This window comes from Stegostoma tigrinum, chromosome 12, assembly GCF_030684315.1.
Source record: "Stegostoma tigrinum isolate sSteTig4 chromosome 12, sSteTig4.hap1, whole genome shotgun sequence".
NCBI lineage: Eukaryota > Metazoa > Chordata > Chondrichthyes > Orectolobiformes > Stegostomatidae > Stegostoma > Stegostoma tigrinum.
In genome coordinates this window covers 45,044,714-45,059,572 of record NC_081365.1, presented here as the reverse complement: position 1 = coordinate 45,059,572, position 14,859 = coordinate 45,044,714, and the positions used below count along the sequence as shown (strand labels likewise).

Genomic DNA, 14,859 nt, shown 5'->3' with positions numbered 1-14,859 from the left:
AATATTATTCAGTAGAAAGAGTCCAGGTGAGTGAAAATTTGGCTGTTTAATCTGTATAATATTATGTAGTTAGCTGGGCTGAATTTGATTCCCCTAATGTCCACGCAGTTTAATTGAGAATGGTTTACACTAACGTCAGGAAAGCAGCTTCAATCAACCATTGGGAATTGGAACCCTTTCCGGTCCCTCGCTCCTGTTTCATGTTTGTATGTTGCATAGAACCCTTCTTCGAGTCCACCGGGAATGATGGGTTGGCATGATGGCCTGGTTATCAGGTACAAAGTGCTCTCAGTGTTGCTGTATATGGAACATATGTGGCCCGTTCCTCAATCCGGCATTGCAGCAATCACCCAAGCCACCTACTGCTGTATCTGGAGTTTGAAAACAGACAATTTTTGCAGGGTCACGATGCAGGAAAAACTCATAGCCAACATCATCTTTATTCTAATGGCCACCTTTGTGAGCGGTTGTACCAAGTTGTATGTAAAAACTCAGTGCTGTTGTGTACTGAGGCTCTTCCTATCTCCACTGTTCTAAAGGATGCTTCTGGTAGTTTGTCAGTGCTTTAGCACTGTCCCATGTGGACATGTCTGCGCAGAGAAACACAAGTCACAAGACACAACTCTATCATGTAGCAGTCACTACGTAATGTCTCCGAGACCCTGCAGGAAAAGGAGAGGGTAGACCCTGCAGGTTTGTTCCCTGTACAGACTGTCAAAGTCACCTGGTAGAATACCTCATCACCAGAATTTGCAAACAAGTGCCTCCCCTATGCCCACACATCAATGAATTCCGTTCACATCTACTGTCAAATTCTTTTTCAGCTGCTTCCACCTTTGGTCCTATTTTTTAACCGCGAGTCTAACGCACCGTCTACAGACCCCTTCTCCCACCTCCAACATGCCTCATCTTCCCGGACACCACCTCGAGGCCTCCTACCCTCCCTCAACTTCTTCGTCTCCAACTGCCGTCATGAAATCGATCACCTCAACCTCTCCACTGCTCTCACTCACTCCAACCTCTCCTGCACTGAATGTACAGCCCTCTGCTCCAACCCTAACCTCAGCTTCAAACCCGCGGATAAGGGAGGAGTGCAGCAGTGGTATGGCGCACTGACCTTTACGTCGCCATGGTCAGGTGCCAACTCACTGATACCTCCACCTATTGTCCCCTTGACTATGACCCCACCCCTGACCACCAAACCATCATCTCTCAGACCATTCATAACCTCATCACCTCAGGTGACCTCCCACCCGCAGCCTCCAACCTCATCTTTCCCCAACCCTGCACTACCCGTTTCTGTCTCCTTCCCAGAATTCACAAACCTGACTGCCCTGGCTGACCCATCATCTCTGCCTGTCCTGCCCTACTGAGCTCACCTCCACTTACCTTGACTCTTGTTTTTCCCCCCCCCCGATCCAGGAACTCCCCACTTAAGTCTGGGACACCACCCACACCCTCCTCCTCCTCCAAGACTTCCAATTCCCTGGCCCCCAACACTTCATCTTCACTAGGTATGTGCAGTCCTAGTACATTTATATTCCCCGTGCAGATGGCCTAAAAATCTTCCGCTTCTTCCTCTCCCGCAGGTCCAATCAGTCCCCCACCACCGACACCCGCAACTGCTTAACTGAACTCGTCCTCACCCTGAACAACTTCTCCTTTAACTCATCCCACTTCTTACAGACTTAAGGGGGTAGCCGTGGGAACCTGCATGGTCCCAAGCTATGCCTGCTTCTTTGTAGGATATATGGAACAGTCACTCTTTTGCTGCTACACCGGCACTATCCCCCACCTCTTCCTCCGCTATATCGATGACTGTATCAGCATCGCCTCGTGCTCCCATGAGGTGATTGAACAGTTCATCGACTTTACTATCACCTTCCACCCCAACCTCAAATTCACCTGGACCATCTCTGATACCTCCCTCTCTTTCCTGAACCTCTCCATCTCCATTTCTGGTAACCTCGAAACTGACATCTATTTTAAGCCTGGCGACTCCCAGCTACCTGGACTACACCTCGTCTCACCCAACTTCCTGTAACAATGAGATCCCCTATTCCCAATTCCTCTACCTTTGCTGTATCTGCTCCCAAGATGGAGCATTCCACCCTGGACATACCAGATATCCTTCTATTTCGAGGACTGCAACATCCTCCCCCCTCCAGTGATCAAAAATGCCCTCAACCCCATCTCTTGCATCTCCCACACTTCTGCCCTCAAGCCCCCATTCCCCCCCCCCAATAAAAATAAAGACAAAATCCCCCTTGTCCTTACAGATCATCCCACCAACCTCTGCATCGCCAGCGTATCATTCTCCACCACTTCGGCCACCTACAGTCCAATGCCACAACCAACCAGATATTTCTCTCCCCACCCCGAAATGCCTTTCGTAGGGACTGCTCACTCCATGACTCCCTTGTCTGCTCCACACTCCCCACTGACCCCTCCAACCCTGGCATTTTTCCCTGCAACCGCAGGAAGTGCTACACCTGCCCCTACACCTCCCCCTCACCTCCATTCAAGGCCCAATACAAACCTTCCATGTCAGACAGGGGTTCACCTGTACATCTGCCAACTTGGTCTACTGTTGCTCGTGATGTGGCCTCCTTTACATCAGTGAGACCAAGCATAGACTCAGACTGTTGCATAGAGCGTCTGCACTCTGTACATGTCAAATGACAACACCTTCTGGTTGCCAACCATTTTAACTCCCCCTCCCATTCCATGGGTGACATGTCCATCCTGGGCCGCCTCCAGTGCCACAATAATGCCACCCAGAAACTGTAGGAGCAGCACCTCTTATTCCGCCTCGGGAGCCTACAGTCCAATGGCCTAAATGTGAATTCTATCAGTTTCAAAATCTCTCCGCACCCCCCCCCCCATCCCATGTCCAACCCTCCCTCTCATTTCTGTCTCCTGACACAACCTGTCCATCTTTTCTCCCACTTATCTGCCCCACTCATCCCGCTGACCAATCCTCACAATTCCCTACCTGCACGCGCCTATCACCATCCCACTTGAATTCCCAGCCCTACGCCTCTTCTGTCTATTTTTCCCCAGCTCCCTTCCCCCTCCCCATTCCTGAAGAAGGGTCCCAAGCCGAAATTTCAATTTTCCTGCTTCTCTGATGCTGCCTGGCCTACTGTCTTCCTCCAGCTGCACAGTGTATTGTATCCGAGATGTAACCTGACCGGTAGCGAGAAAGGCTGTTTCTGTCAGATTCTTTCGACATGCCCAGAGTCTTAGCTCCTCAGCAATTACCTGCTCAGTGGTTTTATTTGTTCTCCACCTCCTTGTGAAATGTGCCTTTGCAAAAAATGTCTGAAGATTGATGCGTTGGTTCATCGTTAGGGCATTTCTTGTGCAGCTTCGTGACGCAGAGCTCTGCCGTTTGCGGTCTACGGGCTACTCCTAGGGGCACACAAAGAGACAAAATTTGACCTGTAGGACCATCAGCTCAGCCAAAAGTGCTCTTTGATCTTTTGATGTTTGCTTCCAGCATAGAGAGTTGCCCTGCAGATTGGCACATTACATGGCCCAGGGCTATGTGCTGAGGGATGCAATAAAGCCTGGGGCACTCACTACAAATGCCACGGCGTGAGGCCTTTCAGAGATTGGAAACTGTAAAACCCCTCGGGCTATAGGCCTATCAAGGATTGTGCTTTATGAGCATCAAGAACATTGCAATTGTAATGAGACACTTGGTGCAGAAAGAAAGGTTTATTTCTGTTGCACTTTCTAAAGTTTTCAGTTTAAAAGGTTTTGCCTTTGTGCTATATGCCTAATATGCAATATATAAATATTAAGAATACTTATATATAACTGCATTGAGACACCGAAGAGTGGGACATGTGACGAATGAAGACAAGTTGAGATTTGTTGTAAATTCTGTAATTTACAAGTGAAAATTGTTTACAATGTAGAGTGATATTTTTGAAAAAAGGCTACTTTGCCAAGTAGCCAGTTGAACAGTGGAGGTCAAATAACAAAATACTGCACATGCTAGAAATCTAAATTTAAATGATGCTGCTCGAAACGTTTAGCAGGTTAGGCAGCAGCTGAGAAGATAGAGGTCAGTGGTGTTGGTAATGTTTCAGCTGAATGACCTTTTGTCATTGCAGTAATTCTTAATGTTTGCTGTTGTCCCGCATGCTGATGCTCAGCAAACACTGGTGCTTTAAACAGCTGATAAATCTATTGTTTAAGTGTCATACATTGCTCACTTTTTATGTGCTACGTGATTTTTTTTTTGTTTCAATCACTTCCAGCCTAGAACCAGCACTTTTGTCACTGGAATGCAGTTCAGTGCGTATTTGTTGCAACTCAGTGCCAGCTTTGGCTTGAAATTAAATGGGGGAGACGCAGTACAGTCGGAAGGATGCATTTAGCAGTTAATTGATCCGCTGTTCACATCACGGTTGTTTAAAGGGCCAGTGACCAGCACCGCTCACTTCTGCTATGATACTTTCACAAGTAGGAGACCGATCTATACACTTGATGAAAATTCTTGAGTTAATTAATGTTGAGCAATAGAGAGAATTGACATTTGCAAGAGGGGATTTCAAAAATACTGGCCCGCTGTACGGTGCAAACAAGATTCATTGGAAAGGTAACAAGGTGAGCCGTCTCAGATATGAAAAGACATGCAGCATAGCTGTCCTTAGAAGACAGAGGCTTAGGAATTTTTATTGGGAGGTACAGTTATGGAAGTTTTATAGAGTCATAGAAACCTACAGCACGGAAACAGACCCTTCAGTCCAACTTGTCCGTGCCTACCAGACATTGCAAGCTGACCTCGTCCCACTTACCAGTGTTTAGGCTAAACACTTCCTATTCATACACCCATCCAGATGCCTTTTAAAAAATTTTAATTGTACTCCCCTCCACCACTCCCCCTGGCAGCTCATTCCATTACACCTAACACCTAGGCAACATCCTTGTAAATCTTTTCTGTACCCTCTCAAATTTAACAACATCCTACCTTAGAAAGGTGACCAGAATTGTATACAATATTCTGGAAGTGACCTCACCAATGTACTCTGAAGCCGTAGCATGATATCCCAACTCCTAAACTCAATGTTCTGACTAATGAAGGCAAGCATGGAGCTTCCAATCACAGCAAAACTCATTTGATTCTGCTCTACCAATGCACCTTGACCCGGCGTTAGAATAAAACCCCAGTTGCATTGGCATGTCATTTAAAATTGAATGCTTTTGTAGATTGAGGTGAGATTGCTAGTTCTCTTGTAATTCGAAACATTGTTAAAACTATCAGATGCAAAAATTATTTCAGGACCTTAGAATAGGTTTAAATCTTGAGTGTTCCAGAGTCAATAGGCGATCGTGCTAATGCAATGAATACTGCATTCTCGGACAATTAAATTTCTGATGCAAAAAATAATTTCATTTCTGAAAAATAGTCACAATACTGTCTATCAAAAAAGTCCTTTATGCCCAAACTGAAAAATGTATACTTAAGTACCGTCATCAGTGATTTTAATTACCCTAAAACAAGATATCTACACCAAAATATATTTTAATACCCGGCTGTTCTTTTCAATAATTTGTTCAGTTGAACTCCAGTTGAAAAATATAGATTGCATTCACAGTCTATTATAAAATTCATTTCCTATGCTAGGAAAAGAAAATCTACATACTCTACAGTTGGCAGGAATAAAACCTAGTTAAGGCAAATGTAAATGTAAATTTAATAGCAAATTAATTTTTTGAAGTTGAAAGCTAAACGGAGTTAGTTCATGATGGAAAAAAGTATGATGACCTGGGGGGAGTATTTGATAGAATAAATTAGGAGAAGAGTAAATAATCAAAGGATGCAGGCTGAAAATGAGAGATTTCTCTTATCAAAGTAAGTTGCTGTGATCTCGAATGTGCTGCCTGTATGTGTGGTAGGATGAGATTCAAAAGATTAATAGGAAATATACTTGAAAGGGTGAAAACAGCAAGGCTATTCATGAGGAAGGCAGGGGAGTGCAACCATTTAGATTACAATCACACAACACAGGAAGGATCCTTCAGCTGATTGAGTCTGCACTGCCCAAAAGATATTACTACCAAAAATACACTACTACCTACACAAGTTCCACTTTCCCACAATAGACCTATTATTCTTTGAAAAACGTGGCATAAGAATAGTTGGGCAATGAAGTGTAGAATTCCTCTGATTCCAAATGATTGGTTACTTATTTGAAGAAAGCCAGCGTTATGAACATTGTATTGTACATTCATTGTACGTAAAGTACTAACATATGGAGTCTGTGTGAATTCCATGTGTGTGGAATTACATTTATGGGTTTCAGCAATATCAATGAAAATGGGAAGTTTTTTTTTAAAAACACGCATTAATCAATTCTGTTAGAATTCTAATTGTAGCACAATGGTACCATGTTCTATCAATATATAATGTGTTTTTAAAGTGATCAATAATGCCTTCAGATGGTAGGTGGTTATTCTTGATCCCAAGCTATGCATGTTAATTAAATTCTGTTTCTATTGAAGCAACTTCTGTGGAAAATCCCAGAAATATTGGTCATGGCCAAATTGCCTTAGGATAGCTTCTTTAGCTAAAATGTAGGGTCTGGATCATAATAGAACTCAATCTTAATCTTGGTTTGGTAGTACAAAACCAGTCCTTTCTTTAGCAATACGTAATAGCCAAATCTTGCATTCATTAGGACAGTTCACGAGAATGGCAAAGCCTGGTTTTAATATTCTACATGCTATGGCTGGATTGCTATCAGTCTTTATCTCACAGGTGTAAAAATGTTGTTACTCTTTACATTGGTTTTCTTATCAATTGATGAGTACAAGATGAAATAGTTTGACAAAATATGTCTTTTTTCAGCAATAAATCTTATTCATCACTTTGGTTCTGTTTGTAGCTAAAAGCTGTATTCTAGTTGGAAACCGACTGGCTATGAGGCATGTTTGATGATTGTGTAAACACAAAACATTGCATTTCCTCTTACCTTGACAAAGGAAATCCCAAATACCATTAGGATGGAGAAAAGCAGCTTAAATGACTTTTAATGCAATTTTTACTGTGTTCACCCATTTTCAGAAGGCAGTTGTGTAGAGAATAATGTGTAGCAATTGCAACGCAGTAATCCAACCAGAGATTCTTAGATGGTGTCATAAACCAAGAGAACTAAGTGAGAGTAATTTCTAACCATTATCTAAACTCTCAGCATTATATTACTACCTTTAACCACTCCAGGGTTTCATTCATTATCATATGTTAATTTTATTGAGAGTCTTGGGCTGCTTTTTATGTCACACTCGTACATCAGCTGGTATGGAGTGTGTACGTGTCTAATTTGCATTCTATTGAAGCAGGCTGTGTTTCAATGTTCAGCTAATCAGAATACAATAGTGTACTGTGTGTGTGTGTGTGTGTGTGTGTGTTGGGGGGTGTTAGTGGTGGAAGGTGTAGTTGGAAGCGTGGAGATACTGGCTGGTGTTGTGTGCTTAACAGAGGAGAGAGTGTATTGTGTATATTGTGATACGTTGCTGCTGGTCGTGAAGGACTTGTCAACTTAAAATGGACATTTTCTTTTCACATTGGTTGCTTACTAAGTGGAAAAAAGTCTCCAGAAATTCTTTGGGAATCATTGTGACAGAACAGGATACTATGCTTTAAGGATGTATAAAACTTGCTTCAGCAAGTGTAGCACAGGAGTGATTTCTGGCACCAGTTGACTTTAGAAAAAAATTAAAAGAACAGTCTAATGGTTTAATGGTATAACACATTCCCTCATATTCTGGTCTTTCTCCCAATAGAAGATGATCTTGAGCCTGACTGTGGCTGCATTGTTTGACAGTATTGCCTATCTCATGGTAAGTAGACAAATACCCGTGGACCATACGTATTTGGTTGATTTTATTTGGTCTTTAAGTTTCTGAATTCATAGTTCTATAATTAAATGTATTTATTCTAGTGTTTTATGATAAAATCAGTTGCATGATCACTTGTTTACTTTCCATTGTACATTTTACAGTAACATGAAAGTAATATTTTAGTATTGCATCTTTTAATTGTTTTCCTTAAACCAAAATGACTTGAAATAAAAGATCAATGCTGACGTGTTGCTGATTAATAATACTAGAAGATATCTTAGGTTGCCAATTGTAATTCTATCCAAACTATTGTGTATTTTCTTTCCCATAATTGTTTTTGTATTGTGAAGACTGTTTGGAGGCCCCATATTATAACAAAATATTTTTAAATCCTCCTTCAGTGCAAATATTTTTGTTGCAATTGTTATCGTTTTAAATAGTTTACAAATAAGTTTATAAAAGTACACGTTTATGCCAAACAGCAAGTCTATCCTTTAGAAGTATGCGTTTTGCAGTGTAGTAATATTGTTGAGGGTTTCAGAAGCATTAATATGCAGTTTTTCTTTAGTCTTAATGTGTGGGTGGTCTTTGTTTTAACGCCACAATAAATATGCAGGTGACATAAAGACGATGATTTTAAATAATTGAATTACATATTTTGGAAATGGTTCTGATTTCTGCTCAGCAGTATAAAATTTACCTTTTTGTAACAGGGAGAGGTTATCCCAGATGGTGTCCTTTGCAATTTTCAGGCCTGGTGGCTTACATACTTTGGTGAGTGTTTTGTTTTCTTTTCTGTCCAGTAAACACAATGTGTTATGCTAATTTATAGGATTATGAACGTTGAATATCAAGCAACACTTCAATATTGCCTCTCAGTGAAATTATGTCTTGCATTTATGTTGTGCCTTTTATAACTTTAAGATAACCGAAAGCACCTTACAAGCAAATGAAGTACTTGAAGTCTCCTCACTGTTGTAGAAAACTGCCAGTTCTGTGAACATATTCTTTAATTCTGTTGGAAGAAGAGGCTTTTCAAATTCACTTTTTAAAGCTGAACAGTCGAAAGAGCTTGCTTTCCTTGATGTGCTAAAACCTGTGTTCTCTACTGTAGCCTGTCCAGCCTATTTTCATCGGTAATTGGCATTCCTGTGGTTCCAAGTGCTATATTGTTGGCATTATTGGCAACCTTGAATACAGAGTTCACTCTAAAGTTGCTTGCTCTGCAAGCTTAGAGCTGGAAGAGAGCACATAAAAGTAATCTTGCTACGATAATGGCTACCATGATCAGATCATCTCTCACTGTATAATATTTAATCTCATGAATGGGCTTTTTGTCCTGAAAGGTGCCTGATGCAGCTCGGGTTACTCTGGAACTTTGAGTAACTGGTGAAGTGCATTGTTTTGTTGTGCTACTCTGCAGCAGCAGAATGTTCACCAACATGCAGCTCTCAGTCCGGAAAGATATTTATCCCATCTGTTGGACCACCGCGTGTATCCAAATGGTTCTTTTCAGATTCACGTAAATATAATTAAGAGAAGGATCAACAACAGCAATTTGCTTAAATGTGAATGTTTATTACATAATAATAAATAATTATAAAGATAATAATAATTTATAATAATGATAATGATAAATGGGAGAGAGAAAAAAAACCAACAAAGTTTCATGTTCCTCTGCCCTTTGGGGACCTGTTGTTCAATAACTGGTCTGGAGGCTCAGGTTCATTCCTGTCACCATTCACAGTCTCAGTCTGAGGTGAAGTCTAACAGCCTTGGAACAAAACTCTCACTTCCTCATACAGTATTAGGAACAGCCAGTACAGAAAACAGCAGATACAATAGACGAAACTGCCGACTCATACAGAAAACAAGTTTTTTAATTGTGCTGTCTCCAGCACGTTTGGGAATATTCACAGGACTCATCTAAGGTCATGCAGCCTGTTGAGTATCATCAACAATTTTAGCCCTTTACCCCATCCTATACAACCTGTCTTCTCATACAGTTGTCAAATATCATCATTAACTTTTAGTCCTGTGGCCCATCCTATACACCATCACATAAATCAATGTGGTATATGAATTTCAGTGTCAGACCAATATGAATATGTAGGCCACATATCCCAAAGTCTGATGGATTGTGTAAAAAAAAAAATCTTGCACTTTTGGCTGTTCACAAGGGACAAGGTACCGATCATATTCAACCAGTTTACACTTGCAAAATTCTCAACCTTGTGTCCAACATTATATGTGATTCTATGATTGGATAACATTTGCTAAGTAACCCTGACTCTGCTAAGAATTATACTGACAACCAATTTAAGATTTCAGTCAGTCTTGTAACCTGGCACATTTTTGTTTAACTGGGAGTTGCATATATTAAGTCAGAGTGTCCTGCCCTTGACAGACTGAAAAGAAATGTACACACACAGGGCTCATTTCAAAACGACAAAATAGGTGATGGTAGTTCTCTGATTCATTTCTCATGACAATGTCTTGACCAATCAGATTCAACCTGTCTGGTTTAAAATTTAAACAAAGTTGGGAAGTTAACTTGCAGTTTTCAACTAACTGATGCATTCTCCGTGGCAGTGTTTCTATTAATCAGCTTCCACGTGCCAACCAAGCAGCGCGTTATTTTGCTTGGCCTGCTGTGTTCATCCAGCTTCACACTTTGTTAGCACGTTATTGTCATTTTGTATAAAAAATGTTTTTTCCTTTGCATTGATATACTTAGGAATTATCCTGATTAACACAACAAAATCTTCAATAAAATGTGTCCTTCTTGGCATTGCCCAAATTCTGTACGACCAAACAATCTTTAATGGTGAATTAACTGGTAACAATTTTTAAAAGATGTTTTAATTCAATTTGTTTAGGAAATTGTAACATCATACTGAGCATTACTAATTTTAATGAAATCCCTCAATGGTTTCCAGTTCTGTTCATTCATTGTGAGAGAGACCCAAGCATTCCTTGTTACAGAATGCATTGCCTCATGACTTTCGTAATTTATTAACATTTGTGAATCATGATAAACTTAGAGGCAATTTATTTTATTAATAAAATTGGCATGTCATTGGAAAGTTTCACATGACATTGATCACAAAATTGTAGTACTTGCGTTGAGGCTGTGTCATAGGCCATATTTTGATAAGAGGAGTACAAGGGTTCTTACTGGGTGATACTACTTGTAGAAATATCATTTTAATGTCGCAATCTGAGATATGGTGAAACAGGAAAAATGACAATTATTAATGAAATATATAATAAATCCAGAACATTTTGCATCTTCTAAAAGTGCTGTAACTCAACAAAATGTACAGTGGAATGCTCTTAGCTTTTACTACATTCCAACTCTTCTACATTAACGATCACATGCAGTGTAGCTGAATGGAATGCAGACTTCAATTGTCACACTTCCATAATTATGTGTAAAAATGCAATCCTCTTTCTACTTCCTGTCTAAGAAAAGTGTTAACAGATGAGCACTTGAACAAAGAGCAAGAATGGTGCGTTTAACCTCTCTACCTTGAATCAATCAACTCTTCAGTCCATGGGCTGAATTTAATGCCTTCCCATGTGTCACTTTTGGTGCTAGGGGGCATTTAATCAGGCGAGACGATGTTGGGTGGAGACTGGGACAACTTAAAGCCATAGAGCAATACAGCGTGGATATAGGCCCTTTGGCCCAAACATGCTGACCATGGTGCCCACTCAGCTAGTTCCAATTTCTCGCATTTGGTCCCTATCCCTCTAAACCCTTCCCATCAAAGTACCTATCAAAATGTTTTTAAAATTTTGCTTTTTTACCTGTCTCAACCATTTTCCATATACACACCAGTCACTGTGTGAAGAAGTTGCCCCTCAGGTCCTGCCTAAATCTGCCCACTGTCACCTTAAACCTGTGCCCTCTAGTTTTCAATTCCTCATCCCTAGGAAAAAGAATATATGCACTCATCCTATCTATGCCGCTCATGATTTTATACACCTTGATAATGTCACCCCTCATTCTCCTACATTCCACGGAATAAAGTCCTATCCTGGGCAACCTGTCCCAATAGCTCAAGTCTACTAGTCCTGGCAACATCCTCGTAAATCTTCTTTGCACACATTCCAGCTTAACTACATCTTTCCTATTACAGAGTAACCAAACCTGTACACAGTACTCCAAGTGCGGCCTTGCCAACGACTTATACAAATGTAACATAACGTCCCAACTCCTATACTCAATGCCTCGACCAATGAAGGCCAGTGTGCTAAGTGCCTTCTTCACCACCCCGTCCACCTGTGATGCCGCTTTCAACAAACTATGTACTTGTACTCCTAGGTCCCTCTGTTTCACAACACTCATCAGGACCTTACTGTGTACTGTGTAAATCTTACCTTGGTTTGACTTTCCACTTCACACCAATCTGTATTGAATTGCCAATCCTCAGCCCACTTCCCCATCTGATCCAGATCCCTCTGTAATGTTTGATAACATTCTTGGCTATCAAAGGTACCTCCTAATTTTGTATCATCTTACTAACCATGCCTCGCCATTCGCATTCAGATCATTTATGTAAATAACAAATGACAAAAGTCCCAGCACCAACCCCCGGGGCACAGGCCTCCAGTCCAAGAAATTTCCCCTCTCTGCCTCAAAATGTAGTGGTTTGAAGGTTCGTGAAAGGCCACGCTAAGGCCAAAGCACAAACTGCTGATGCTAATATGTTTGGTAATTCTATATGAATGGTACAAAAATAAGGGAAAGAAGCATTAAATAGTCACTAAAAGCTGATATATCTTAGCCTCAGCATGACTCCTCGTTAAAGATGCCCACTCAGATATTGGAAATGTATTGAAAGAATAAAATACTTGCCAAAGAAAATCAATACTTTTAAAAGTATCCTTTGGTCAGTTTCACATGGAGTCTAATGTAGGGCAAATGCTAAAAGAAACAAATTTAAAAATCTGAGAATTATCTTGAATAATGTGACAGCCTAGGTGACAACGACACAACCAATGAAAGAATTCAAAGCACAGCTAGATGCTCCACTATGAAATGAAACAAAAAACTCTGTCATTAAGATGTCTTTCACATCACTAGGATATTCTCCTGAACAGTAGCTAATTTGATGCAGTAAGATGGTGTGATTGACAGGTATAAATTGGCAGGGTTACCTAGAGAAATTCTCTGCTCCTCTTTAAATAGTCTTTTACAGTCACTTGAGAGACTAGGAAGTGTGGCAATTTTTCTCCTAAAACTCAGCTTCCATGCTAATGCGATGCTCCTGTAGTATTACACCAAAATGTCCATCTGGATTACAAGGATGGGAGTCTAGAGTTGGATTTGAAGGAATGACTTTCTGACTCAGACACTGCTACTGGTCCAACACTGTCTGTTATGAGAAGTTGAATTCTAGAGAACTGGATTTATTGTACCAAAAGGTCTCCTCATCTAACTTCTCAGGTAAACTACCCTGTGCCAATAAAAGCGAGTTTTTTTCCTCTGGATAATGAGAGTAGTAGAATTTCTAATCTAAATGTAGACTTTCAAGTGTCTTGTGTTTACAAGTGTAACAATTATGCTCTTTCAGGTTGCTATACTGTAAGTGAAATGCATTTTGCTCATTTTAGAACCTGGACCATCGATAATGCAATACATGTCCCCAGTTGTTATTAGTAGATATTGGAGGCAAGGGATGGGGAAACATGCTTGAATTCATTTGGCGTATTTGTGTTACCTAATCTTTTTTAACAGTGCAGTTCTAATTCTTAATTATCCACCCTTCCCACTGACCAACCACAATAACCCCTGCCTGCATCCACCTATCACCATCCCACCTATGCTACACCCAGCCCCACCCCCTTACTCTATTTATTTCTGCGCCCCCCCCTCCCCCAGTCCTGAAGAAGGATTTTGGCTGGAAATGTTGATTTCCCTGCTACACCGATGCTTTCTGACGTGTGCTTTTCCAGCTCCCCATTTATTGACTGATAATCCTATGATGCTGACTGCTGAGTGCTGGAAACGATGAAAAAGTACTTAAATGAGTTGACCTTGTAGTTTAACACTTTGCGAGCACACCGAGTACTCAGAGCAGTATACTAGCTATCTTTCTGTATTATCATTATTGGCTCCATAATATCTTTTGTGTGTATTTGTACTGTTCTGGGAAGAAATTATCATTTTAACGTGAAAAAGATGATGATTAAACTTTCTAATTAATAGAAAAGTATAAGTGGGCCTGTTTTTCTCCTATAATATGTATTTGCCTTCACTCTTATGACCATATTGCAAAAATATGCAAGTAAACATTAAGGCTGTCTGTGGAGTCCTGCAATATTATTCCCCCTCTGCTGGTACTGAAAAGAGAAGCATCACTCTTATAGTCTGCATAGGATTTAAACTGACAACCTGGTCATAACTAGAACCAAGCAAAACAAACTTGTAATCACTCGGCCCCTTAATGTTCTAAAATGTCCTGAGGCAGCACAGTATACAAATATGACCAAGACAATACAAGGAGCAGTGTAAAAGAAAATATGACACCATATTTTCATGACCATAAGATTTGTCTAAAATGTCAACTTTAAGAACTGTCTTCAAGGATGGAGTGAAGGGAGGAAATTACAGAACTTAATGCCTAGGCAGCAGAAGACGCAGCCACCTGTGGGAAAGTGAAAAGGTTGGGAATGCTCCAAAGGCCAGAATTAAATATTTTGAGATACCTTGGAGGGTTGAGGGGCTTGAACAGATTACAAGAATAGGGGGGAAATGAAAACCTGTAGTGATTTGAAAAGAAGAGTCAGAATTTTAAAATCCAGATGTTGTTTGACCAGGATCCAGTATGGGCTATCAATCATGAAGGTGGTCAGGGTGCAAGACTAGATGTAACGTTACACAAGGACAGCAGAGTTATGGATGGCCTCAAGTTTATGTTGGTTAGAATGCAGGAGGAGTGTGTTGAAATAGCTGAGTCTAGACTAAAATAAAGGCGTGAACTAAAGTTTACA

At 40.6% G+C, this 14,859-nt stretch overlaps 1 protein-coding gene across 3 annotated transcripts in view; it reads left to right on the top strand.

The window, feature by feature from the left end:
• The window catches only part of si:dkey-100n23.5, a 195,712-nt gene that overhangs the window by 40,211 nt on the left and 140,642 nt on the right, over nucleotides 1–14,859 (top strand). For all 3 annotated transcript variants that reach the window (XM_059650315.1, XM_059650314.1, XM_048540087.2), the window contains exons 4-5: nucleotides 7,801–7,857; nucleotides 8,571–8,631. In XM_059650315.1, coding sequence (XP_059506298.1) covers nucleotides 7,801–7,857; nucleotides 8,571–8,631 — 118 coding nt within the window. The remainder of the gene's footprint in view (nucleotides 1–7,800; nucleotides 7,858–8,570; nucleotides 8,632–14,859) is intronic.